Source organism: Pan troglodytes, chromosome 20, assembly GCF_028858775.2.
Source record: "Pan troglodytes isolate AG18354 chromosome 20, NHGRI_mPanTro3-v2.0_pri, whole genome shotgun sequence".
In the NCBI taxonomy this organism is placed as follows: domain Eukaryota; kingdom Metazoa; phylum Chordata; class Mammalia; order Primates; family Hominidae; genus Pan; species Pan troglodytes.
In genome coordinates, this window is record NC_072418.2 from 23789246 (window position 1) to 23815704 (window position 26459).

Below are 26459 nucleotides of genomic sequence, written 5' to 3' on the forward strand. Positions count from 1 at the left end.
GGACGCAGCTTGAGCGGAGAGGACGGCTTCCGGGATGTGGCGGGATTTGTCCGCTTCTTTGTCTCTGGCTGCCGCTGGAACTCCGGATCTCGTCTTCACTGCTCTGTGTCCTCTGCTCCTAGAGGCCCAGCCTGTGGTCCTGTGACCTGCAGGTATTGGGAATCCACAGCTAAGACGCCGGGACACCCTGGAAGCCTAGAAATGGTGAGAGTGCGGGGTCCAACATCCCGAGAGAGGGGAAGGGCTGGTTGGAACCGGTGGGAAGTGGCTGTGGCGAGACTCAGGCCTCCCCGCAGTCAGCCCCACAATCTGCGCCCCGAGTTCTCCTTACCCAGCTCGGCCTCAGTCGCCTTCAGCCATAAGATGGCGGTTGCGCCGACAGCCCGGCCCCCGGGCGTCCTGTCTCTTCCCTGCATAGTGACTGTGCCCTTGCCTGGAGCCCTCTCTGGGGAATCTCTGCACCCGCAGCGCCGCTTCGCTACCGGATTGTGCAGGGACCGTGGGAGGGTCGTCAGGGGAGAATCCTGACTTGGGGTGCGGGTTCATGAATGGGAAGAGGTTTGTTCCGTGGGGTTCCCAGTTCCTATTATCTCCTATTAAAAGTTAATGGGAGTCACTGCAAAAATATTAAAAGAATTTAATCAAAGAGTGGTTCTAGGCTGGGCGCGGTGGCTCACGCCTGTAATCCCAGCACTTTGGAAGGCCGAGGTGGGCGGATCAGAGGTCAGGAGATCAAGACCATCCTGGCTAACACGGTGAAACCCCGTCTCTACTAAAAATACAAAAAATGAGCCGGGCGTGGTGGCGGGCGCCTGTAGTCCCAGCTACTCAGGAGGCTGAGGCAGGAGAATGGCGTGAACCCGGGAGGCAGAGCTTGCAGTGAGCCGAGATCGTGCCACTGCACTCCAGCTGGGCGACAGAGCGAGACTTTTGTCTCAAAAAAAAAATTAACTTATTAAATAATTTAATCAAAAAGTGGTTCTAGAATTGTAGAGCACCAAGCTGTGGTTTGTAGTTTGTGGTCTATGGGAGAGGCTTGAAAGAAAGTCTTTTGTAAAATGCATGATGAAGAAAACCAAATTTAGTAATTGGTTAGGTACAGTTACGTGGTTTTTTAATTTGTACATTAAAGGTGAAAATTTCCTGGTTATGTAATCGGAGCTCAATTGGCAGTTTATAGTAGGTGAAGCCTGAATTTTGTTTCTCTGAATTTAGTAATTAAAAATAATGCGCCTGAGTTAGATTTTTTAAATTGAAGTAGGAACCCAGGGACTAGAGAAACCTCAGTCTAATTGCCTGCCACTTAATTATTTTCACACTCCACAGGGAACTGATTTTCTGCTGCATTTTTCACCTGGGTCCCAATCAGGGTCTTAAGTCTAACCCCCATCCCTCATTACTCCAACCTCATTCTTGCTTGCAGTAAGATACTAAATTTCCAATTTCTTCTGGGGTTCCCAAATGCCAGCTTTTCCTCCCTAATTCACATTATCACGTATTTGTGTTTTTTTGTTTGTTTTGTTTTGTTTTTGAGATGGAGTCTCGCTCTGTCTCCCAGGCTGGAGTGCAATGGCGCGATCTCGGCTCACCTCAACCTCCGCCTCCCGGATTTAAACAATTCTCCCGCTTCAGCCTCCCTAGTAGCTGGGATTACAGGTGCGCGCCATCATACCTGGCTAATTTTTGTGTTTTTGTAAAGACGGGGGTTTCACCATGCTGGCCAGGCTGGTCTCGAACTCCTGACCTCAGGTGATCCGCCCGCATCAGCTTGCCAAAGTGCTGGGATTACAGGCGTGAGCCACCGGGCCTGGCCACTTATTTTGTAGTGTACTTTTTTATACCGTATTTTAATTAATTATTTTTTGGCAAGGCATTAAATGGTGCTTTTTTCTTTTCTTTTCTATTTTTTTTGAGACGGAGTTTCACTCTTGTTGCAAAGGCACATTCTCGGCTCACCACAGCCTCCGCCTCCGGGTTCACGAGGTTCTCATGCCTCAGCCTCCCAAGTAGCTGGGTTTACAGGCATGCACCACCACGCCCAGCTGATTTTGTATTTTTAGAAGAGATAGGGTTTCTCCATGTTGGTCAGGCTGGTCATGAACTCCCGACCTCAGGTGATCCGCCTGCCTTGGCCTCCCGAAGTGCTGGGATTACAGGTGTGAGCCACTGCGCCCTGCATAAATGGTGTTTTGGGGGTTTTTTTGTTTGTTTTTTGTTTTGAGACGGAGTTTTGCTCTTGTTGCCCAGGCTGGAGTACAGTGGCATGGTCTCGGCTCACCGCAACTTCTGCCTCCCGGGTTCAGGCGATTCTCCTGCCTCAGCCTCCGAGTAGCTGGGATTACAGGCATGTGCCAGCCACCACGCCCGGCTAATTTTTTATTTTTAGTAGAGACAGGGTTTCTCTATGTTGGTCAGGCTGGTCTCGAACTCCTGACCTCAGGTGATCCGCCCGCCTCGGCCTCCCAAAGTGTGGGGATTACAGGCGTGAGCCACCACACCCAGACAAATGGTACTTTTAAGAAGGTTTGTTATCTGTTTGTAAATATTTTCCATGAAAAGAAAGCAAATAATAATCCCCTGACACTGTGTTGCAAAAAATCTCTGTGTGTCTTTTCCTTTTATCTTTCTAGGCACAGAGATGTTATCGGAATTTTTTTGGGTCAGAGTTCTGCTTTGGAAAATTTATGGGGTGATGTGTCCTCAACCACCGTTTAGTTTTTTCCCGGTCCTGGGTTTCAGTATTATCTGGGGATAAACCGAGATATCTGCCATGGTTATGTCAGCTAGAGTGTCTAGTGGATATCAGCTTCTGGTTTATTTTCTCCCATAGGACAACCTGAGGTATGGAGTGTATCCTGTCAAGGGGGCAAGTGGATACCCTGGGGCTGAGAGGAATCTTCTGGAGTACTCTTATTTTGAAAAGGTAACCCCTTGATATATTAAAATTGTCTTTGGGACCAGCTTGACAAACATGCTCTACTAAAAATACAAAAAACTTAGCCAAGCATGGTGGTGCATGCCTGAATTTCCAGCTACTCGGGGTTGCTGAGGCAGGACAATCACTTGAACCCGGGAGGCAGAGGTTGTGGTGAGCCGAGATCCTGCCATTGCACTCTAGCCTGGGCAACAAGAGCGAAACTCCATCTAATAATAATAATAATGATAATGATAATAATAATAATAATAAATAAATTGTCTTCTACCAACCCTGCTTCCATTTCATGGAGACAAATTGCTTGTCAGCCAATCAGATGCTGGTAATGAGGAGCAAACACAGTAATAACTTCTGCCCCCTGGATTCTGTAAGGGAGCAGAAGAATAGTGAAATAAATATAGTAAAAGAAAAAGAGTAAAAAACAGTGAAAAATATGTGACCAAAAAAATAGTATCCCGAAAGACAAACAACAAAAACAACAACAAACTGACTCCAGTGAGATGGTGTAAGAACTTGCAAAGTAAAATGCACCTAGGGCAGTCACCGAAAAATAGTGCAGTGTCTCCTGAATGGGTGGTTCTTGAGCACATAAGTGAGCAGGAGTGGGTGGAAGGATCTCTCATCTGATTGAATGGCCTGACTTGAAACGTGAGTCAGACACATCTGTTATTTAACCAGCACTGCCATTCCTGGATTTGTCACCTTGAAGAGATTTGTTCACTTATTTTCACCTGTTTTTTAGCTGTAAGGTTACATTATATTAGTAGGGCTTGAAAGGTAGAAAAATATTTGCAAAGGGCATAAAAGACGTGGGATTCAAAAAAATTAATCATATATTTCATTTGTTAAAAATTTTCACTTACCTTTTTCTTTCCCAGAGTGAGTTTACAAGTTTTCTCAGGTGTAGTTTTTAATGGCTGGGTGATTTCAAACAGAATTTCAAGCTTAGCTTTCAGAATGCTACCAAGAAAAAGAAGAGGAAAAATCTCTATTCCATTTTTGCCGTAGAAAATGAATACGTTTTCACAAGAAAATGTGGTAGATAATTGGTGAGTTACATAGATTCATGAAAACATCAGTTCCTTTTTTTGGCAGGGTAAATTTTTGACAGCAAATATCTCTGTTCAAATTCTGTTATCTTGATTTCTGAGTTTTATGCTAAATTTTATGAGATGAAACTTGGTATTGCCTGGAAGTGTTTCCATATGACTAAATGTTTGCTGCATGATTTTTAATGGAATTAATAAAATAATACATTTATTTTCTGATAGAAATACTTTTGCTTTTCTTATTAAGGTATAAAATGTAAGCACCTTAAAATTTTCTTCCCTTATAGGAATACTGTGTTTGAGTAATTTTTTTGGATTTTTCAAACAACTTAGTTTCAAAAACCAAGTGAGCAACTCTAACATGGAAATTAAAGCTTGAGCCCAGAGACTCAGAGCTAAGGCTTATATTGAGACTGTAAAAGTAGGTTATTAAAGGTCCAGCTAGTTTTTTCTGGAGTGCCTCTCCTGCAGATGTTCTAGCCTGCTCACTCCAGTCATGGAAGAAGGCTTTCTGATGAGAGAAGCTACAGAGTCCTGGAAAGCTGCAGGCAGATGAGTTAAGGTTAAGACAAAAGGGGACTGGGAGGGTCTTACTGACCGTGTAGTTGTTTTAAGGCAGTTTCTAGACTTTGTTATATGTTATAAAGTTAATTTCTGTTAAAAAATTTGAATTCCAGACCCAGGCACGGTGGTTCATACCTGTAATCCCTGCACTTTGGGAGGCCAAGGTAGGCGGATCACCTGAGGTCAGGAGTTTGAGACCAGCCTGACCAATATAGTGAAACCCCATCTCTACTAAAAATACAAAAATTAACTGGGCGTGGTGATGGGTGCCTATAATCCAGCTATTCTGGAGGCTGAGACAGGAGAAATGGTTGAACCCAGGAGTCGGAGGTTGCAGTGAGCCGATAACGGTCCCACTGCACTCCAGACTGGGTGACAGAGTGACACTCCATTTCAAAAAAAAAAAAAAATTGAATTCTAGAGCCGGGCATGGTGGCTCATGTCTGTAATCCCAGCACTTTGTGATGCTGAGGCGGGCATACCACCTGATGTCAGGAGTTCGAGACCAACCTGACCAATATGGTGAAACCCTGTCTCTACTAAAAATACAAAAATAATCCAGGCGTGGAGATGTGCACCTGTAGTCCCAGTGACTTAGGAGCCTGAGACAGGAGAAATGCTTGAACCCAGGAGATGGAGGTTGCAGTGAGCCGAGATCATGCCACTGCACTCTAGCCTGGGCAACAGAGCGAGAATCCGTCTCAAAAAAAAAAAAAAAAAAAAGAATTCAAAAAGAGCATTGCAACAGGAGGAATACCAATTATAAAAATTTTAAGGAATGCAATTTTAGGTAGACAAGGGCTTTTTTTCATAGAGTGGAGCCTACAAGATTAGAAAGAATGGAGGAGAATGGCAAACGGGGGGTTAAAAAATCAGATTTCAGATCAGAGAATGTTTTATCCTGAAGTCAGCATGTTCTTAGGAGGGATATAGAATGAAATTGTATAATGGCTCAGATTGAGGGTAGCTCAAAGTTCAGTAGCCTGTGAAAAATTTTATTTAGACCACTGAAGACAAATACAGCTGACTCTTTTAATAAGAAAAAGAAGAAAAGGTGCCAAGTTTTTACCAAAAAAGGGTCCCAATCCAAACCCCAAGAGAGGGTCCTTGGATTTCACTCTAGAAAAGAATTCTGGGTAAGTTCATTGAATAAAATGAAAGGAAGTTTATTAAGAAAGTAAAGAAATAAGAGAATTGCTTACGCCATAGGCAGAGCAGTCCGGAGGCCTACTGGTTGCCCATTTTATGGTTCTTTTTTTTTTTTTTTTTTTTTGAGAGGGAGTCTTGCTCTGTTGTGAGGCTGGAGTGCAGTGGCATGATCTCGACTCATGGCAACTTCTGCCTTCCGGGTTCAAGTGATTCTCCTGCCTCAGCCTCCTGAGTGACTGGGACTACAGGCATCCACCACCATACCCAGCTAATTTTTTTTTTTTTTTTTTTTTTTAGTAGAGACAGGGTTTCACCGTGATGGCCAGGATGGTCTCCATCTCTTGACCTTGATCCACCCGCTTTGGCCTCCCAAAGTGCTGGGATTACAGGCATGAGCCACTGCACCCAGCCAGTTATTTCTTGATTATATGCTAAACAAGGGGTGGATTATTTATCCCCATTGTAGACCATATAGGGTAACTTCCTGATGTTTCCATGGCATTTGTAAACTGTCATGGCACTGGTGGGAGTGTAGCAGTGAGGATGAGCAGAGGTCACACTCATTGCCATCTTGGTTTTGTTGGGTTTTATCCTGCTCCTTACTGCAAGCTGTTTTGCCAGCCAGGTCTTTATGACCTGTATCCTGTGCTGACTTCCTATCTTATCCTGTGACTTAGAATGCCTAACCATCTGGGAATTCAGCCCAGTAGGTTTCAGCCCTATTTTACCCACCCCCTATTCAAAATGGATTTGCCCTGGTTCAATATGCCTGACATTTCCTCCCTCTTTTGTACAAAAAAAAACCCTTAATCATAAGGGTTACAGAGGAATGAAAATTCATCTTCTGTAACTACTTCATGCTGTATAGGGGCGATGATATTCTTGCTTAACTATTAGAGTCTTTTGTATTTGAGGTTGAGAGGAGCTCAATCGAAACTCATCAGTATGTGAGGGCCATTCATAACTGTTGAGTTTCAAAAAAGGGGTTATCTCAAAGATTAGTAAGTGTTTAATTTAAGAAAACATCTAGGCTGGGCGTGGTAGCTCATGCCTGTAATCCAAGTACTCTGAGAAGCCGAGGCGGGTGGATCGCTTGAGGTCAGGAGTTCAAGACCAGCCTGACCAAATGACGAAACCCTGTCTCTACCAAAAATACAAAAAATTAGCCAGGCATGGTAGGGCGCGCCTATAATCCCAGGTACTCAGGAGGCTGAGGCAGGAGAATCGCTTGAACCCGGGAGGCAGAAGTTGCAGTGAGCCAAGATCGCGCCACTGCACTCTAGTCTGGGTGACAGAGGGAGCCTCCATCTCAAAAAAAAAAAAAGAATAGGAAACATCCAGAAAGTTTATCCTGCATTTCTACACACAGAGTACAACTGCAATATATTTTACAAGTTCAGGCAGCCGCTTCTTGGTAGCAAAAGGGTCGTTTCCAGAAGTCCTATCAGCTCTCAAGTTTCCCCTTTTGGAGGGGAAAGAGCTCCCCATGTCCTAATTCTGTCACTCATAGACACCAGCAAACAGTGCAAGACAGATTAATCCAAAAAGAATAGCAATTAACATCCAGTGGTGTGAAACCAGTTCTTAGTTGAGAGAGACTTTACTGAGAGCGGTCTCTAACCTACATCTTAGGAAGGACTATAACCTTCCTAAGTTGGGCCTTGAATCCAAGTACAGTCAAGCATCCTTGCCTTGTTTTAGAGGCTCCTTTAACCCACACTGTCTTAGGAGAGGCTCTGACTTTCCTAAGTTGTGCCTCCAACCTAATCTCATCCTTTACCCAGGTATATGGACTCAAAGTCAGCCAGTTGGTATCCACAGATAATTTTTCTGGGGGAGGGACAGAAGTCTCTTCAGTATAGTCCTTTTGTGGTTGCCAGGAAAATGTTACTAGAAAGAAGTCTTGATCCATACCCCAAGAGAGGGTTCTTGTATCTTACTCAAGAAAGAATTCAGGGCAAGTCATAAAGTGAAAGCAAATTTATTGAGAAAGTAAAGAAATAAAAGAAATGGCTTTCTCCATAGGCTGGTTGCGCATTTTTATGTTTATTTTTAAATTATATGCTAAATAAAAGGTGGATTATTTATATATCTCCTTTTTAGACCTTTACGATGTAACATCCTGATGTTGCCATGGCATTTGTAACCTCTCATGGCACTGGTGGGAGGGTAACGGAGAATGACCAGAGGTCACTCTCATCACCATCTTGGTTTTGGTGGCTTTTATCCCACTTCTTTACTGCAAGCTATTTTATCAGCCAGATCTTTGTGACCTGTATCTTGTGCTGACCTCCTATCTCATCTTGTGACTTAGAATACCTAACCATCTGGAAATGCAGCCTGGTAGGTCTCATCCTTATTTTACTCAGCCCCTATTCAAAATGGATGCTGTGTACCTCTGACAGATTCTGTGTCTGGCTGTGTAATAAATAAGGAAAGAGAGCACCATCTAAGTCATAATGGGAAGGGTATTTCTTTCTATAAACTGTTCCTGAAGAACACAAAGGATGAAGAATTTTATTAATCACAGCTATTTACTAGGGTTATGTATGTGTTTCATCTTTCTACATCTTTTTTTGTCCTATACATTTCTTCTATTTGACTTTCCTCAGTTGTATATTTTATAATAAACTGGTAAACATAACTACAGTGTTTTTCTGAGTTCTGTGAGTAGCTCGATCAGATAATTGAACTTGAGAAAGGGCTCAGGAGTCCCCAGTTTTTAAACAGTAGCTCAGACACATAGATGGGCCTATGGGGTTTGTGACTGGCATCTGCAGTGAGGACAATGTTGTGAGACTGAGCCCTGAATCAGGGTCTGTGCTGACTCTGGGTGGTGTCAGAATTCAAATGTTAGACATTGAGTTGGTGTTAGAGAATTGCTTGATGTTCAGCAAATGCTACAGATTTGGTGCCAGAAGAAAGATACCACAGACGCCTGGCCTGCAGTGGAACTCCAGGTGTCTGAAAATGGAAGGCTCTGCTCTCAGTGGAACTCCAGGTGTCTGAAAATGGAAGGCTCTGCTCTCCTGTACACAGACTGTCATACTGCCCGTTGTCCTGTGATTCCAGGTCTCCTCTTAGGGTGAGAGAATGAAATCTCAGAGGAAAGGAGATCTAATGACAGACCCTCTGTCTCACGGCTGCCACCACAGGATTCCCACCCACTCACAAACACACCCACTAGACATTGATGTGTCCACACTCCTCCCAGGACTAGGCACCACCATCAGGAACTTCACCACAGCATATTTGATCCTAGGGTTTCTTGCCAAAAAGACGCAAAAGTGTCTACAACTTTCCTGGCATATCCCCACTGTATCTGCAGCAGTAACCTGTTTTCTCCATCTACCTAGCATTATGGAGCACCTGTTCATAATCTCATCTGCCTGCATGGACACAGAAATAAATCAGAGTACAGCCCCACTGGGACCACGATCTGTAGAACAAACAGTTCTTTCCAGTTATATTGCACTCTTCTGCATGCATGGGTTTTTCTTAACTTTTCTTTTTGGTTCAGGCATACACGTGCAGGTTTGTTATATAGGTAAAATTGTTTCATGGGGGTTTGGTGTAGATTATTTTGTCAGTGAGTTCCTAAACATAGCACCAAAGAGGTATTTTTTTCTGATCCTCTTTGTCCTTTTATCCTTCATCCCCAACCAGGCCTCCATGACTGTTCCTTCTTTATGTCCATGTGTTCTTATTATTTAGCTCTTCCTTATAAATGGTGACATGCATTTGGTTTTCTGTTTTGCATTAATTTTCTAAGAATAATGGTCTCCAGCTCCATCCATATTGCTGCAAAGGACTTAATCTTGGTGTTTTTTGTTTGTTTGCTTGTTTTTTGAGACAAACTCTTTTTTTTTTCTTTTTTTTGAGACGTAGTTTTGCTCTTGTTGTCCAGGCTGGAGTGCAATGGTGCGATCTCGGCTCACTGCAACCTCAGCCTCCCAGGTTCAAACAATTCTGCCTCAGCCACCCGAGTAGCTGGGACTACAGGTGCATGCCACCAAGCCCTGCTAATTTTTTTATTTTTAGTAGAGATGGGATTTCACCATGTTGCTCAGGATGGTCTTGATTTCCTGACCTTGTGATCTGCCCACATCAGCCTCCCAAAGTGCTGGGATTACAGACAGAAGCCAAAGCGCCCAGCCAGACAAATTCTTACTCTGTTGCTCAGGCTGGAGTACAATGGTGTGATCTCTGCTTACTGCAACCTCCACCTCCCAAGTTCAAGTGATTCTCCTGCCTCAGCCTCCCGAGTAGCTGGGATTACAGATACTTGCCACGACGCCCAGCTGATTTTTTGTATTTTTAGTAGACACGGGGTTTTAGTATATTGGCCAGGCTGGTCTTGAACTCCTGATCTCAAGTAATCCATCTGCGTCAGCCTCCCAAAGTGTTGGGATTATAGGCATGAGCCACAGCGCCTGGCTTTGTGTTTTTATATGGCCACATAGTCTTCCTTGATTTTTATGTACCATATTTTATTTTGATTAAATCTTTATTTTATTTTTGGAGACAGTGTCTCACTCTGTCACATAGGATGGAATGCAGTGGTGTGATCTTGGCTCACTTCAGCCTCAACCTCCAAGGCTCAAGGTTTAAGGAATCCTCCTACCTTAGCCCCTTAAGTAACTGGAACTATAGGCTCACACCATCACGCCTAATTTTTCTTTTTTTATTTTTTGTAGAGATATGGCTTTGCCATGTTGCCCAGGCTGGTCTTTAACTCTTGAGCTAAGGCATTCCACCTGCCTTAATCTCCTAAAGTGCTGGCATTACAAGCGTGAGCCACCTCATGCTACCATATTATATTTTTTCAATCTAGTCTACCATCAATAGGCAATTAGGTTTATTCCGTGTCTTTGTTATTGTGGACAGTGGTGAAATGAACATGCATGTTTTAAGTTTTGCATTTAAGTCTTCAATTCAGGTTGAGTTGATTTTTATATATAGTGTAAGGAAGGGGACCAGTTTCAGTCTTCTACATAGTGCTAGCTAGTTATTCCAGCACCATTTATTAAATACAGAATTCTTTTCATATTCCTGTCAGGTTTGTCAAAGATCAGATGGTTGGAGGTGTGTGGCATTATTTCTGGGCTCTCTATTCTGTTGCATTGTTCTATGAGTCTGTTTTTATGCCAGTATAATGCTGCTTTGGTTACTGTAATGTAGTTTGAAGAGGGGCAATGTAATGCTTCCAGCTTCATTCTTTTTTTTTTTTTTTTTTTTTGAGACATAGTCTCGCACTCTCTCGCAGGCTGGAGTGCTATGGCATGATCTCAGCTTACTGCAACCTCCACCTCCTGGATTCAAGTGATTCTCCTGCCTCGCCCTCCTGAGTAGCTGGGATTACAAGCACACACCACCATGCCTGGCTAATTTTCGTATTTTTAGTAGAGATTGGGTTTTACCATGTTGGTCACACTGGTCTTGAACTCCTGACCTCATGATCCGCCAACCTCGGCCTCCCAAAGTGCTGGGATTACAGGTGTGAGCCACCATGCCCATAATGGTTGAAAGCTTTTTAAACATCTATTGAAATAACTTTGTGGTTTTTATCTTTAATTGTGTTTACATGATGAGTAACATTTATTAATTGTATGTTGAACCAACCTTTTATTTCAGAGATACAGCCAAGTTGATCATAGTGCATTAGCTTTTTGATGTTCTCCTGGATTTGGTTTGCCAGTATTTTGTTGATATTTTCATCAATGTTCATTAAAAATATTGGCCTCAAGTTTTCTATTTTTTGTTTTATATTTGCCAGATTTTGGTATCAGAATAATGCTATTTTTATAGAATAAGTTGGAAAGAAGTCCCCTTTTCTCAATCTTTTGAAATAATATTAGTAGAAGTGGTACCAACTCTTATTTTTACATCTGGTGGAATTCAGCTGTAAATTTTTCTGATTCTTTGTTGTTTTTGGTGGGTAGGCTATTTATTACTAATTCAATTTTGGAGCTCGTTATTGGTATATTCAGGGATTCAATTTCTTATTTGTTCAGTCTTTGGAGGATGTATCTTTGCTCCAAGGTTACAATCCTCAAGCTTGGCCCAGATGAAGTCTCTACTTATATTCATGTTGCCTCAGTTTTTTTCTTTTAGGTAGACATATTACTTAGAATGTGCTAGAGCAGCCTCTATGAAGGGATCTCTTCTTTGATTGTACTCGGCTTGCTGTAATGCCCAAGGATGCAGAGTCAGGCTAACCCCACCTAGAACCTGCACATAAGTTCTGGCCTCTGCCTGGGATTTACAAGACAGGGCCAGACTTTGGATTGAGAATGTACTGAAAACCAACAAAAGGCATTTTCTGTATTGTGAGATGTCAGTCTAGAAATCTTAAAGCCCCCATTTGAGAGTGTGGCTCTTTAAGCTTTTCAATCTTGTTCAGTGACCTGCTACAGTATATGAGAGGCTCCCGGTGTACATAGAATCTGATGATAGAATCTGTAAGTGTAAACAAGAATGAGAGATCAAGGCCACAAAGTATCCAGAGCCATAACCACAACTATACCTACCGGTAATTGTGATATTGGAGTAAAGTATTCTCGTCCTTCTTCTTACCCAAAAGCTAGCAAAAATCAGGATAGGTGACCCAGGTTCTGGGGCTCCACCAAGGCAGTTCCATTTTCTATTTAGAATCAGCCTGAGTTTCTCCAGCCTGGCTTATCACTGGGCCATCAGCCCTGGGTCACTGGGAATCCTCTCCTAATCACCTGGGTGTCCTTAAGACATTTGAGGATGTCAAGGGTAGAATTATGTCAGGCTAACAAGAATGATTAATTCTGTTTCTGTCTCGTTGTAAGAGAAAGGAGACATCCTGTGTTTTTTTCTCCCTCATACAAGAGATAACTTTGGTTGTTACCCAGATGAGAGTTTCTCAAGTTTTCTGGTACTAGGGTGAAAGACAAAGAGGAGGTCTGGTGACTCAAACAAACTAATTGCTTCCACTTCATATGGTCATTCAAAAAATAGATGAAGCAGTCAAGGTCCCTACCATCCAGGAAATTTTAGTCTAGACTAGCAACTGGATACATGGTTGAATTAAGCATTATATGGTTGGTACAGTGAATAGAAGTGTGCAAAAAAACCTTGGTCCACTTCTTTTTAATATTGTTGTGACTTCTGAAGTTATCACCTGAAGGTATATTTATGGACTGAAGAGTTGTTATTATTATTTGTGTTTCTTTTACTTTTCTAAGAATACATATTTATCTTCTAATAAAATTATCCTAGAAAACTTTAAAAGATCCGTTTAAATTGCTTATTAGTATATGTTATAAAATTGACAGCAGTGGCAAAAATAGATTAGTGTTACATAAACTCTGGGATTTAACTTTTTTTTTCTTTTTTCTTTTTTAGACGGAGTTTCGCTCTTGTTGCCCAGGCTGGAGTGCAATGGCGCGATCTCAGCTCACCTCAACCTCCGCCTCCCGGGTTCAAGCGATTCTCCTGCCTCAGCCTCCCGAGTAGCTGGGATTACAGGCATGCACCACCCCGGCTAATTTTGTATTTTTAGTAGAGACGGGGTTTCTCCATGTTGGTCAGGCTGGTCTTGAACTCCCGACCTCAGGTGACCTACCTACCTCGACCTCCCAAAATGCTGGGATTACAGGCATGAGCCACTGTGCCAGGCTGGGATTTAAGTTTTTCTTAGGTAAGCTTAGGAAAAACAGAACTGGAAATACTCCAGTGACATAGAAAACAAATTCTACCTAGGTTCTTTTCCCTGCCCCAGTTCTGATCAGATTCACCATTTTTGGAGGCCTTATTTAGGTCTGGCCCCACTCTGGAGTGTTCCCTTACAAAACTGATTTATAAAGATTCAAGTTTTTGGGGGTAAATCCTGCTGACTTTCTAGAGCTGCTGCTCACAGTATCCTGAAACCCAAAAGCAGATACATAAGAAAAATAAACTATACATTTTAAGATCTTAATTTTTAAATTTTGTAGTAAAACCAGTGCTTACAGAAACGTTCCATTTAGCAAATTTTCTGTTCCTGCAGATCCAGTAGCTGCTCTACAAGTCATAAACAAGTAAACATAAACACAAAAAAATTTCTCTAAACTACATTCTAAATCCTGAGAATTATTGAACACTTAGTATGAACTTTCAAGGTGTTAGTAGGACATAATAACAAATAATAACACATAATGTGTTATTCCCAGCACAGTGCTCTGCAACATACTATTGAGCACATAGTACCTGCTTAATAAACATTGCATTAGTTCATGTGTACATGTTGTTTTTTAAATGCAGACTTATTTAGACATTGCTGCCTTCTGTGTCCTCTGTAAACTTTAGAGAGCCAGCAAAGAATATGAAACTTTACATTTTTTGTCTTTATTTGGGTATCAGAAGTATTGTATTGTGACGAGAGTGCGGCATGTAAAGGACTCTGTGCTGTGCCTGCTTTCTCTAACTAATGCTAATAATGAGCCCAGGGGGAGCAACATCAGCATTGACAGGGGACTTGTTTGAAACACCCATCCATGGACCCTTTCCAAACCTACAGAATCACATTACATAAAGTGGGACCAACATTACCAAGTGATTTTTGAGCTCATTAAAGCTTGAGAGGCAATGCTTAGCTAAGTGGTTATCAGCCTAGACTTCTCATTAGCATTACATGGCCAATTTGCAGAAATCTCTTTACTTGTACCCTTTCCACAGGTTCTGTTTATTGTTCTAGGTGAAAGTATTCATGTTGTTTTAATTGTGTCTCATGTGACTCTAAGGTGAGGCCAGAATCAAGTGTGTGGGGTTCAAGATACATTCATGAGAGTTAAGTTCCACCTTTGCACTAAAAGGTAGTCACAGGGACTGTTCTGTTTGGTTTTGATAGGGAGAGGTCAGTGTCACCCATATTTCCATTACTGTAGCAGAAATTGCTGGTGTTTGTGGCAAAAGCAGGCACCTGAAGACAGAAATAGAGAAACATATTTTTATATTCATTGAGCAGTTCATTGTTCCTGAATCTCTGCTGTTATAAAGGACAGAAATGGGTGTGCTTTTTCTGCAGTTCTTAGTTCTTTTTTCTGTGGGTGTGAGACTAGCAGGTAAACAGGTGGTGCTGACGCCTTTTAAGGAATTTTTTCAAGACGCAGGTGTAACTTCTCCAGAGAATGTCATCTGAAAAGCATTTCCAAAGAAGACGAAAGAGGAAAAATGGCTTTTTTTTTTTTTCCAGCTAAACATGTGTCAGATGAAGAGCTGTGTCCACTCTGCCTCCTGGAGTGCGATGCATTTAGTCCTTGCAAACATTTACTTCTCTACTTGTGTTTCTTTCCCCTAATGAGTTTAACTACTTTAAAAAATTCTTGTGGTAGTCAAGGGTCTCTGCAAAATATCTCTCTCCTATATCCCAGAGCCTTCTCTACACTCTCTAAATCATGACTTCTTATATGCCATGCAGAATTCTTACCATGAATTTTTGATCTGCACTATTAAAAGTGTTTCCCTTGTTGCTGTTGAACGTGGAAAGATGTGGATACTCAAGATTCCTATTGGGGGAACGTCCTTAGTAAGGATGGAGAACATGTAATGTTGAGGTTTCATATGTGTTCTTCATTAGCTCTGTTCAGAACAGGATTAAGAAAATGCTTATTTAAACTGGATGGCATTTATTACTCTGAAAGTTCTGAAAAAAAAAATTATTGCGAGATACCCGCTTTCTAGGGTGCTAAAGAAAGACTACTTTAAATTGTTATTAAAAATTACAGAACATAGAAGATATCTGCATCTTGAACTCTGCATAAAACTGATTTTTCTGTGTGGTTAAATTCAGACTATACTTTTTGGGGGGCAATATCTCAGTAATGATGCTGTGTTCTTCGGTGTGCGTCAGCACATCACAAAAATTTGTCCTCGTGCAGTTGATTTTAAAATTTACTTCAAGAGCTCTCGGAAATATTCATTTCACTGTAGAGTTAATTATTTTTCTCCTCATTATTAAGTATCTTTATGTAGCCAAAGAAGAGCTGTGCATAAATCATCACATTTAATCTGGCAGCTGCCTTTCTTTCTTAGGTTTTCTTTGCATATGTCTATCTTTGGAAAATGAAGACTCTTATCTTTGTTTACAGGCCAGAAAAATGGGGTAAAACACAGGCTCTTCCACTTACTGGATGTTTGACAAAATGTTCTTTTTGGGCCAAATACATTGGCATTACTAGTGAGCTTGTTAGAAATTCAGAATCTCAGACTTTATTTCACATCTTCTGAAAAAAAAAAAATCTGCATAAGATCTCCAGTTTATTGTACACATTAAAACTTGAGAGGTGCCGTCTAACTCAACATGTCATTTTTGCCTGAAAAATATGCACTACTCATTCTTTGTGATGCAAATATAACACTAAAAAATGTACATGTTTGTGTTCATGCCTTTCGTTTTTATACTTTATTGTTCATAAAATTATCATATATACAGCGGTATTGTGGATCTTATACCATTCTCTTCTCTCAGAGTTAGAGAATACATTAGAGAATATTTCTGTATTGAAAATTGTTGGATGATTTCAGTTACTCCTGTAAGTCAGAACCAGTTTTCTTTACTCTCTCATTTAACCTTAATTCAAATGATAAATTCTGCCCATGGACACTTGTAAATATGTGTGTGTGTGTGTGTTTTTCAGGGGCCGTTGACATTTAGGGATGTGGTCATAGAATTCTCTCAGGAGGAGTGGCAATGCCTGGACACTGCTCAGCAAGATTTGTATAGGAAAGTGATGTTAGAGAACTTCAGAAACCTGGTGTTCTTGGGTGAGAATAACTTTAATACACAATTCCTTATATACACTAAAGGTTTCATTTCTCCATTTTTGTAGAATAATTTTTGGTAGTTTATGCTTTGCATAAATGTGTTTCTGATCCCTGTTTTCAAAAAATTGCGAGGAATTATCCATGTAGAAAAAAATTTCCTCAAGATGTTTTATCTTAGCCTGAACTTTTTGCATTCCTGAGCTGGTCTGTACCCTTCACTCTAGAGTAGTGGTAATCTCAGAAATTTAGTAGTATAAAATATTGTTGCCCATAGGTTAAAATCTATTTGCCACCACTAATTTTTGATTCATGAGCACTGAGTAGCAAAATTAAGGACCTACAAATTTAAAATATTTTCTAAATGTGAGAGCTTTCTGTCATTAAATAGTATTTTGGGATGAATTTTCTAGAATATTCTATTACCTCCTTTACTAAGCACAGTAATAGGTAGGTAATTAGAGAATATGAGCAAGATTCATGTTATTTATTTTTAATAAATCAGGTATTGATGTCTCTAAGCCAGATCTGATCACCTGTCTGGAGCAAGGAAAAGATCCCTGGAATATGAAGAGACACAGTATGGTAGCCACACCCCCAGGTAGGTGAGAGTGAATAAAACAGTTGACATAGATGAAAGGTTGGAAGATTACAAAAAAAAAAAAAAGCAAGTCCCTATAATGTGATTTGGGAAGCTGTGTTCCAAAGCAAATAGATTCTGGGAAGCCTGAGGTGTGTGGTTTTTTTGTTTGTTTTCTTTTTGTTGTTGTTACTGTCACATAGGGCCATCTTCTGTCTTAGGCTTTTAAATTCTCTAAGGATTCTACTTTCCCTTCATTGATTTTCCTTCAAGTTCACAGTGAGAGCCAGAGTCCTCTTCATGGCATATAAAAGACTGCAAAATCTGACTGCATTTCCATTGTTTTGGGGGACACACAAATATCTGCATGATTTTGAGAAACTTTATGTTAAACTATTTTTTTAGTTCTCTTTTGCATAATGTCTAAAATGTGTGAGAGTAGTGGTCACTGTTCTATTGGTTTTTATGTTAATTTTCTGCACATTCCATCTTTTTTTATTAGTATATTCTTGAAATATAGTCTGAAATTATAAAATATGATGTCTCTCTGCTTTGTTCTTTTTCCTCAAGATTGCTTTGGCTATTCAAAGTTTATTGTAGTTTTTTTGTTTTGAGATGGAGTTTCACTCTTGTTGCCCAGGTTGGAGTGCAAAGGCGCCATCTTGGCTCATCGTAACCTCTGCCTCCAGCGATTCTCCTACCTCAGCCTCCCGAGTAGCTGAGACTACAGGCATGCACCACCATGAGAGTTTTTAGTAAAAACTCATGTTTTTATAAAAAGTTTTATTAAAAAATTGGATTTTTAGTATACTTGCCTTGGCCTCCCAAAGTGTTGGGATTACAGGCGTGAGCCACTACACCCAGCCTTTTTTTCTATTTTATACTTTCATTCCATTTTGGTCATAGAATGTAATTCATAAAATGTCAAATTTAACAAATTTTTATGACTCCGTTTTTGGCCTAACAGGTGGTCTATCAAAGAGAACGTTGCATAAGCTATTGTGAAGGATGTGTTTCCTCATATTCTTGAGGACTCTTCTCTATTTCTCTGTTAAAAATAATTGTACAGGCTGGGCGCAGTGGCTCATGCCTGTAATCCCAACACTTTGGGAGGCCGAGGCGAGCGGATCATCTGAGTTTGGGAGTTTGAGACCAGCCTGACCAACATGGAGAAACCCCGTCTCTACTAAAAATACAAAATTAGCCAGGTATGGCGGCACGTACCTGTAGTCCTAGCTACTCAGGAGGCTGAGGCAGAAGAATCGCTTGAACCCAGGAGGCGGAGGTTGTGGTGAGCTGAGATCGTGCCATTGCACTCCAGCCTGGGTAACAAGAGCAAACTCCATCTAAAAAAAAAAAAATTGTATTATACTGCCTTCAATTCCTCTCTTCACTTACTAATATTCTGTCTTGTTTTATTTTTATTACAGAAAGTGGGGTATTGAAATTTCCTACTATAATTATATTGCTGTCTAGGTGTTTCTTCCAGTCTGTCAATATTTGCTTTATATATTTGGAACCTTAGTGTGACATACACACAGACACACAGACGTGCGCGCACACACACACACACAAAATTTGTCATAGGTTCCCAGTTAATAAATCTATTATTGTTTAATGTCCTTCTTTGTCTCTTTGCAGTTTTTACTTAAAGTACTTTATGTAAGATATGATAGTTTTTGACTTAAGATGTAGCTTTTGTAATACTATTTTGACCTCTTCTGCTCTCATTTGGTTAATATTTGCATGCAATGTCTAAATCTATCTTGCCACCTTCAGTATGTTTTTAATCATTAGATGTCAGCTGACCCTTGTAGAAAGGCAAATTGGATCTTGGTTTTTAATAATTTTAAATAAATTTCTTTATTGAAAGTATGTCTCTTGATTGGAAAGTTTTCTGAAACAAAGAGACTTACTAATTTTTTTTGTTGTTCTATTTGATTCTTGCATCTTTGTCTCACATTTTCTCTCTTTGTTTCTCTCTGTGGCTGTTTTATTTTTACTTTGATATGCTTTTACTTCTTTCTTATTTTGTTTTCTGTATCTATACAGGCATATTCTTTGTGGTACGTGGGGGATTACATAAAACCTTTAAGAGATACAATGTATTTCAGTCTAGTTAAAAATGAACTTTTGTTGCATGCAAAAATTTTTTCTCATTACATATGTTCTCAGATTTGTTCTTGATGTTGCTAATTATATTTTTATATGTATATTAACATGTTTATAATGATTTCTATGCCTTTATCTTTCAAATTTTGGGGAATAATTAAAAATTTCTTCTGTGCCATTATGATAATGCTAAGAAATGTATTTTTGTGTATGTGTGTATCTTTCCCAGAAAATAATGTGTTTTAATATGATTTTGTGTTGCTTTGTTAAATCATCTTATTTTCATTGGAAGCAACTGTTTTCAGCACCTTTTATATGTAAGGAAGTGCCAATATACTTTTTAAAATTTGGTTATTTTTGAAGTTTGTTTTCTCTTTATTTAGCAGGACAGATTTGGTGATGGTATTATACTCACTTGATAACTATTTTCTTCAGATTTCACTATATCACACAGTTTTCTTCTGTCCTGAAAAATTTTTGTTGAGAATCCACTGGCTATCTCATAAGAGTATTCTTGTAAATAATATCACTTTTTTTTTTTTTTTTTCTTGAGATGGAGTTTCACTGTTGTTCCCCAGGCCGGAGTGAAATGGCGCAATTTCACCTCGCTGTGTCCCAGGTTCAAGCAGTTCTCCTACCTCAGCCTCCCGAGTAGCTGGGATTACGGGCATATGCCACCACACCCAGCTAAGTTTGTGTTTTTAGTAGAGACAGGGTTTCTCCATGTTGGTCAGGCTAGTCTCGATCTCCTGACCTCAGGTGATTCACCCACCTCAGCTTCCCAAAGTGCCGGGATTACAGGCTTGAGCTACCGCGCCCAGCCAACACATCACTTTTATCTTGCAGCTCCTGAGATTCTCTTTTCTGTGACTTTTAAAATTGTGCTTACATATGTGTTTGATATAAATATCTTTGTATTCTAGTTTGTTGGTTCAGCTTCTTCATTTTTACATCACTTTTTAAAAGATTTCTGTTATTTTTTATATTTTTTACCTCCATAATTTCTGTTTTTCCAATATTTTAAATATTTCTGTTCTTATTTCCAGTTTTCTGATTTTCTGTAGTTCTCTGTGTTCATATTTTACTCATTGAGTATTCAATTTATTTTCAGTTTTTAAAATTAATGTATACATTTTTTATTTCTTTCTGAAAAATTTATAATAATTTTGTTGGTACTACATTGCCCTGTTTTATATATATTCTAATCTTTTATTAAAATTTGCACATTAAAAAAATGTTACCTGTCCCAGTCTTTGTAATGTGGCTTTCTCCTGGCATACTTTGAACAATTGTCTGGGTTAGAGATTCTGAGAGTCTCTCAGACATATTCTTACAATGTGTCTTGCCTGAAATTTTGTGTTTATTTTTTAGTTAAAGGAAATTATTCATCTTCTTTGTTAATACTCAGTAATCACTCACTGCACCTGTTTTCTTTCTGTGGTCCTGCAGTCTCTTCACTGCTTTAACATTTACCTTTGATCTCAGCAGACTCAAACTGTCATTCCAAATTATACCACCATTTCTTTCAGCACTATATGTCATGGGTGACAGAAACCAGTGTCTTCAAAGGCCCCTACAAGCAAGCAATAAAGATACATGAGCCAGTATTTTACTTGTGTTTTTTTAATTTTTTTTTTTTAAGGCCACATTTTTTTAATTGACACCTCAATCTCTACATACATACAGTATTGCATGAATTATAAGTGGATCAACAATTATATTATTGATACAAACTCTTGAGCATTTACATAAAACTACCGCTCCAGGTTTTGGTGTGTTCTGTGCCAGCTACTTTAGTGAATAAAAGAAACATAAAGGACCTCAACTACTTGAATTCATGAGAATCAGCTTTCAATAAAAGCATATGTGTCATCTCATAGAATACTTAATATGTCAAACCCAGGAAAATCAGTAACTAAGTAACAAAAGGAACACTTATTAAGAAAATTTGATGATAAAAATGTTAGGCTAAAAGACTAAGAACTTTAGCAACTGGACTGAGGAACCAGAAAGTATATGCACACTGGGAATTTTAAGAAAAGATCCCCATATTCTCCTGCACAATGAGGACCACATTCCAAAAACATAATTCTGGGTTGTTACAATGTCTTCTCTGCTACAAACCATAGTTTCAAAGATGAAAGAAACAAGTTCACATAAAAGAGTTTTAAAATTCTTCCCACTCAAAATAAAATAAAAATAATATGATCTCCATCAAATTATAAAGAAATTCCATCAAAATGGTGACCAAATAAAGAAGCCAGACCATTTGCCTTCACTGACTGCCTCAGAGGGCAGAGCATGTGTCACCTACAAGGAAGGGGAGATGGGGGTAGAGTCCCCACTCTCCCCTGGCCTGTGGAGTGGGGGTGGACAGGAGCCCTTTGGCTTCCCTGGGGTTTTGCTTCCTCACATAGGGAATTGAGGGAGGTGGGCTAGATGGCTTTAAGAGATCCCTCAACTAAAAGAATCAAAGTCAGCTTGAGATCCTATCTCTGAGCAGGCACATAAGGTGGCAAAAGAAATGGATTAAAAAACAGATGGATGATGTCTTTCTCACCTTTTAATACCATCACTGAGAACTAATCTGTACTATAGTTGAAGAAAATCTTTGCCCGGTACTATTATAGGGTACTCAATGAGGCATCTGACAATGAAATTTTTCATACAAATGTATAAAAAGGCTATATTAAGTTTGGGTGGGAAAACAATGCACCACCATGTTACTACCAGCAGTCAGGACGTCCTGTCTCAGATTTTAGGAGTCGCCGATCTGTTTGGGAGAAATGCTGAGGGGTATGCATGTTCAAGCCATTCAGTAGAGAGCTAAGGAGGGCACACTGTTCAGTAAATGGATAAACAGGTGCCCAGGAAGGCAACTTTAATGAAACTGTTTCTAAAACAAAGGATGTAAGAGACCTAAATGATCCAAGGAGAGTGATGGCTTCTCATTTTCTGTCCCCTAATGAGAATACAAATATTTCTTCTGGGATCTAACACACTAGCTTCATTTTCAAGATGCATCACTTTATTTTCCTTACAAGGCAGCAGCACATTAAGCACGTGAGAGTCACATGATTTCTGCAGTGAGCACCAAGGCTTCCAGGAGTCTTCTTGGAACCTACGGCCAGAAGAGTCCTGAGATTTCAAATATTAAAGCTTTCTCTACAGCCACACGTCCCTTTGATGTTTGGGTTATTGAACACAAACTCACTGGATAATTTGTTTTCAACATAGTCCATTTCCGCTCCTAAAACTGTTAGCTTTGCTTTCTTTTTGATGAATACTCTGACTCCATCTTGAATAACTTCTTCATCAGAATCTCCTTTTGTCTTTGTATATTCTAGAGTATAAGAAAGGCCATTACAGACCCTGGTTTGGACACCAACTTTTACACCTACAAGCTCAGGCTTACCTTTTTCTTTTTCTTTTTTTTTCGAGATGGAGTCTCATTCTGTCACCCAGGCTGCAGTGCAGTGGCGTGATCTCAGCTCACTGCAAGCTCCGTCTCCCGGGTTCACGCCATACTCCTGCCTCAGCATCCCAAGTAGCTGGGACTACAGGCACCTGCCACCATGCCTGGCTGATTTTTTGTATTTTTAGTAGAGATGGGGTTTCACTGCGTTAGCCAGGATGGTCTCAATCTCCTGACCTCATGATCCACCCACCTTGGCCTCCCAAAGTGCTGGGATTACAAGCGTGAGCCACTGCGCCTGGCCAGGCTTATCTTTAAGAAGTTGTTTTACTTTGGTTACTGCTGAAGGTGTCAGGGTGAGGGCGGCCTGGGTGGGCTGCAGCTTCCTCTTGCTCACAGCCTGGACAGTTGCCTGGACTAAGGGAGCTGACATCTTCACCATCCCAATGCCCCAGTGCCTCAGGCCAGAGCTCGGCTGCCTCAGCCTGTCTCCATGGACATGGCAGGTGCATTCTACTTGTGTTTTTTAAAATACATATATAAAATGTTGGCAATTTACTTCTTTTTTTCTTTTTTTTCTTTTTTTTGTTTTTGAGATGTAGTCTTGCTCTGTTGCCCAGGCTAGAGTGCAATGGTGTGATTTTGACTCACTGCTACCTCTGCCTCCTGGGTTCAAGCAATTCTCCTGCCTCAGCCTCTTGAGTAGCTGGGATTACAGGTTGAGCCACCATGCCCGGCTGGCAATTTACTTCTTTTTGTTTTTTCGAGATGGAGTCTTGCACTGTCACCCAGGCTGGAGTGCAATGGCATGATTTCTGCTCACTGCAACCTCTGTTTCCTGGGTTCAAACAATTCTGCCTCAGCCTTCTGAGTATCTGGGACTACAGGCACACACCACCATGCCCAGCTAATTTTTATATTTGTAGTAGAGACGGAGTTTCACAGTGTTGGCCAGGATGGTCTCAATCTCCTGACCTCGTGATCCACATGCTTCAGCCTCCCAAAGTGCTGGGATTACAGGTGTGAGCCACCACATCTGGGGCAATTTACTTCTAAAGGCATTATTTATATCGGGGAGCAGGAACAGCTGTTTTGGGTAAATGTAACAAACTTTTTTTTCTTCTGTGTGACTTTTTGCACTGTGCTCACTTGGGGTACTTTAAACATTTAGCTCATTTATAATTTTTTCTCAGATGTATTTTCGTTAGTATGTTTTTGTTACATATATATGTCTATAAAAAATTAGGGCCTTTGGTATTTTGCTATATCATCTTGTATATGTAGTTTGTATAATGTTATAGTTTAGATTTGTAATCTGTATTTATCTGAGTCTAGTAAGTGGAGTAACTTGATATTTTTATTTCTTTCAGTTACATATTCTCATTTTACCCAGGACCTTTGGCCACAGCCGGGCATAAAAGATTCTTTCCAAAAAGTGATACTGAGAGAATATGGAAATTATGGACATAAAGATTTACAGTTAAGAAAAGGCTGTAAAAGTGTGAATGAGTGTAATGTGCAAAAAGAAGGTTATAATGAACTAAACGAGTATTTGACAACTACCCAGAGCAAAATATTTCAATGTGATAAATATGTGAAAGTCTTTCATAAATTTTTAAATTCAAATACACATAAGACAAGACATACTGGAAAGAAACCTTTCAAATGTAAAAAATGTGGCAAGTCATTTTGCATGCTTTTACACCTAGGTCAACATAAAAGAATTCATATTAGAGAGAATTCTTACCAATGTGAAGAATGTGGCAAAGCCTTTAAATGGTTCTCAACCCTTACTAGACACAAGAGAATTCATACTGGAGACAAATCCTACAAACATGAAGAATGTGGAAAAGGTTTTAACCAGTCCACAACTCTTACTAGACATAAGGTAATTCATGCTGGAGAGAAACACTACAAATGTGAAAAATGTGGCAAAGATTTTAAACAATCCTCACACCTTACTAAACATAAGATAATTCATGCTGGAGAGAAACCCTACAAATGTGAGGAATGTGGCAAAGCTTTTAATTGGTACTCACACCTTACCAGACATAAGATAATTCATACTGGAGAGAAACCCTACAAATGTGAAGAATGTGGCAAAGCCTTTAATGTATTCGCAACCCTTACTAGACATAAGATAATTCATACTGAAGAGAAACCCTACAAATGTGAAGAATGTGGCAAAGCTTTTAAACAGTCCTCAAACCTTACTACTCATATGAAAATTCATTCTGGAGAGAAACCCTACAAATGTGGAGAATGTGGCAAAGCTTTCTTCAGATTCTCATACCTTACTACACATAAGATAATTCATACTGGAGAGAAACCCTACAAATGTGAGGAATGTGGCAAAGCTTTTAACTGTTACTCCTACCTTACTGCACATAAGATGATTCATACTGGAGAGAAACCCTACAAATGTGAAGAATGTGGCAAAGCTTTCTACCGATTCATTTACCTTACTACACATAAGAGAATTCATACTGGAGAGAAACCCTACAAATGTGAAGAATGTGGCAAAGCTTTCTACCGATTATCTTATCTTACTACACATAAGATGATTCATAGTGTAAAGAAACGCTACAAATGTGAGGAATGTGGCAAAGCTTTTAACTGGTACTCACGCCTTACTACACATAAGAGAATCCATACTGGTGAGAAACCCTACAAATGTGAAGAATGTGGCAAAGCCTTTAGTGTATTCTCAACCCTTACTAAACATAAGATAATTCATACTGGAGAGAGACCCTACAAGTGTGAAGAATGTGGCAAAGCCTTTAATGTATTCTCAACCCTTACTAAACATAAGAGAATTCATAATGGAGAGAAACCCTACAAATGTTTAGAATGTGGCAAAGATTTCTACCAATTCTCATACCTTACTACACATAAGATGATTCATACTGGAGAGAGACCCTACAAACATGAAGAAAGTGGCAAAGCTTTTAACTGTTCCTCACAAATTACTAGACATAAGATAATTCATACTGGAGAGAAACCCTACAAATGTGAAGAATGTGGCAAAGCTTTTAAAAAATCCTCAAACCTTACTAATCATAAGATAATTCATACTGGAGAGAAACCCTACAAATGTGAAGAATGTGGAAAAGCTTTTAACCAGTCCTCAACTCTTACTAGACATAAGATAATTCATACTGGAGAGAAACCCTACAAATGTGAAGAATGTGGCAAAGCTTATAACTGGTCCTCAAACCTTACTAAACATAAGAAAATTCATACTGGAGAGACACCCTACAAATGTGAAGAATGTGGCAAAGCTTATAACTGGTCCTCAAACCTTACTAAACATAAGAAAATTCATACTGGAGAGACACCCTACAAATGTGAAGAATGTGGCAAAGCTTTTAACCAATCTTCAACCCTTACTGTACATAAGATAATTCATATTGGAGAATAACACTACAAATGTAAAAAATGTGGCAAACCTTATAACCAGTACTCATACTTTACTACACATAGGAGAATTCATGTGGAAGAGAAATTCTACAAATGTGAAGAATGTGGCAAAGGCTTTGACTGGTCCTCTACCCTTACTAAAGATAAAAGAGTTTGACTGGGTGTGGTGGCTCATGCCTGTAATCCCAGCACTTTGGGAGGCTGAGGCAGGCAGATCACCTGGTCAAGAGTTCAAGACCAGCCTGGCCAATATGGTGAAACCCCATCTCTACTAAAAATATAAAACATTAGCCAGGTGTAGTGGTGCACACCTTTAGTCTTAGCTACTCTGGAGGCCTAGGTGGGAGAATCGCTTGAACCCAGGAGGTGGAGATTGCAGTGAGCTGAGATTGCTCCACTGCACTCCAGCCTGGATGACAGAGAGAGACTCTATCTCCAAAAAAAAAAAAAAAAAAAAAAAGATAA

The 26459-nt window shown here is 39.9% G+C and overlaps 1 protein-coding gene across 8 annotated transcripts; it reads left to right on the top strand.

Moving 5' to 3' along the window:
• On the top strand, nt 1-26459 carry ZNF738 (zinc finger protein 738). Of its 8 annotated transcripts, none has more exons than XM_024351783.3 (5): nt 1-204; nt 2831-2923; nt 16344-16470; nt 16973-17068; nt 18478-20394. In XM_024351783.3, the coding sequence occupies exons 1-5, from the start codon at nt 202-204 to the stop codon at nt 18570-18572; spliced, it is 414 nt and encodes a 137-aa protein (XP_024207551.1). In that variant the 5' UTR covers nt 1-201; the 3' UTR covers nt 18573-20394. The 8 variants fall into 8 exon arrangements, with proteins under 8 accessions (XP_024207551.1, XP_024207554.1, XP_016792575.3 ...); XM_024351786.3 differs by having other exon boundaries at nt 11-204; nt 19713-20394; XM_016937086.4 differs by lacking the exon at nt 18478-20394 and adding an exon at nt 23945-26459 and having other exon boundaries at nt 22-204.